This window comes from Necator americanus, chromosome I (assembly GCF_031761385.1).
Source record: "Necator americanus strain Aroian chromosome I, whole genome shotgun sequence".
Lineage (NCBI taxonomy): Eukaryota > Metazoa > Nematoda > Chromadorea > Rhabditida > Ancylostomatidae > Necator > Necator americanus.
The window spans coordinates 9,868,086-9,869,673 of NC_087371.1; the positions used below are offsets into that span (position 1 = coordinate 9,868,086).

Consider the following 1,588-nt stretch of genomic DNA (forward strand, 5'->3'; position numbering starts at 1 on the left):
TTAGTGCTTGACGGGAGCCCGGAGCGAATTTGAGCCTTCAAGTGAGACCAAACGCTTCCGATGCATTGCGTATGCACTTCTGTGATCGGATCCACGAAGTTCGCAAGGGGTTGACCGTTTCTTGGGTGTAACCCACATTGTCAGATCGTTGTAACCTCTCCATATGTCAGTGCAGGCGACATCTCGTTGCACATACTTTTGGATAACAGCAAAGAGGTTCGCAGAGCTGCCATCGTCCATGACATCCACGAAAACAAGGTTCATTCCAATCTGAATATCTCCAACGACCCAGTGGTTGCGAACGATGCGGCCTACATTGTACTTGCGACGCACGATGCGCATTTCACCCACGTGGAAATCTGTGCTAGGTCCTCCTTTGCGTTACGTTGGTGATGTAGTAGTAAATAAGTACGTCGCTGAACCCAACCAAGTCTACTGGAAGATTTCCCTTCATCCATGGATCTGTCATTTCCTTGACGAGCCCGTGGTCGTAGGTAAAGGGATAGCTGCCCAGCCTGGTCTTCTTGCGATAGCCGTTCCGAAGAAAGTTCGCTCCAGGTATCCAATCTTCTACGGGATTCCAGGTTGTGGGCACTGGCGTTCGTAGCATTTGAACCTCTAGCGGGCATCATCCCTGTTTGCTTTCGCCCTCTTCATGACTTCACGAGGACTTTCACACTTTGACCACGGTTTCGGAATTTTCCTCGGACTTCGATGCAAACCCCGTTCACATAGAAATCTGAGTGAAATCATGAGTAGTCGGAAAGTTAACAGCAGTTATTTTTGCCATTATCCGAATGAATTACGAATTACGGATCCATGGTATTTCGGCTTCTAACGGCGGTTTTCAAAAGTGTTTCCTAACCGACCTCCAACCCACAGGAAACCATCACGAATTTCGAACAAGTTTTTAAGCTGTTATACTTCCAGACCCAAGGCTTAGAATGCCATTACGACGAATTTTGACAAAAAATGATAATTGGTCTATTGAGGTAATTTCGCTAATTAACGTAATTACTAAATCAACCAACCCTGTTAAGTGGCTCAGACCTCAAGAAACCTGCTTAGGTAGCGATTATGACTACTTTTTGAGTGGCCGTCTCTAACTCTCCTTTTCCCGCCTTTTTTTTGTTTAAGATACGAGGAAATTTTTAGAATTTAATAACGCGAAGGGATAGTAAAGAGCTTTCTCCGCTTCACTTGTTTTGTTCTCATGTGGACCTCAAGTTATCGTGGAGCGATTTTCCTGAAATTTTTTTTTGCGTCGTATTTTTTTTCGGACGAGAAATAAGATTTATCTTGTGAATGACTAGTTTTTTTGCAAGTTTTTTTTTATTGGACGATCGTATGCGACTTGAGTTTTTAAGGAAACTCGTCGTAAATCTTTTTTCAGCGATAAATACAGTTAGATAAATTTCAATTGTTTAAGCGAAAAAAAGTGAAAAGGGCTTCTTGTTTTTTGAAGAGTGAAATTTCTACGAAAAAAAAAATGCTTAATCTAATTGCGTATTTTTTCCTCTTGAACAGCAATGGGTTTGCCTTAAATCTACGCTTGTAACATTAACGTTTTCTTCGATTGGCTACCATA

The 1,588-nt window shown here is 42.3% G+C and overlaps 2 protein-coding genes across 2 annotated transcripts; both read right to left on the reverse strand.

Moving 5' to 3' along the window:
* RB195_005022 (uncharacterized protein) lies at positions 1-342 on the reverse strand (the record flags this gene model as incomplete). The annotated part of the gene is made up of 1 exon (XM_064177296.1): positions 1-342. The coding sequence occupies one exon, from the start codon at positions 340-342 to the stop codon at positions 1-3; it is 342 nt and encodes a 113-aa protein (XP_064034421.1).
* A 22-nt stretch (positions 343-364) lies between these two features.
* On the reverse strand, positions 365-610 carry RB195_005023 (uncharacterized protein; the record flags this gene model as incomplete). Its single annotated transcript, XM_064177297.1, has 1 exon — positions 365-610. The coding sequence occupies one exon, from the start codon at positions 608-610 to the stop codon at positions 365-367; it is 246 nt and encodes an 81-aa protein (XP_064034422.1).
* Between the last annotated feature and the right edge of the window lie 978 nt (positions 611-1,588).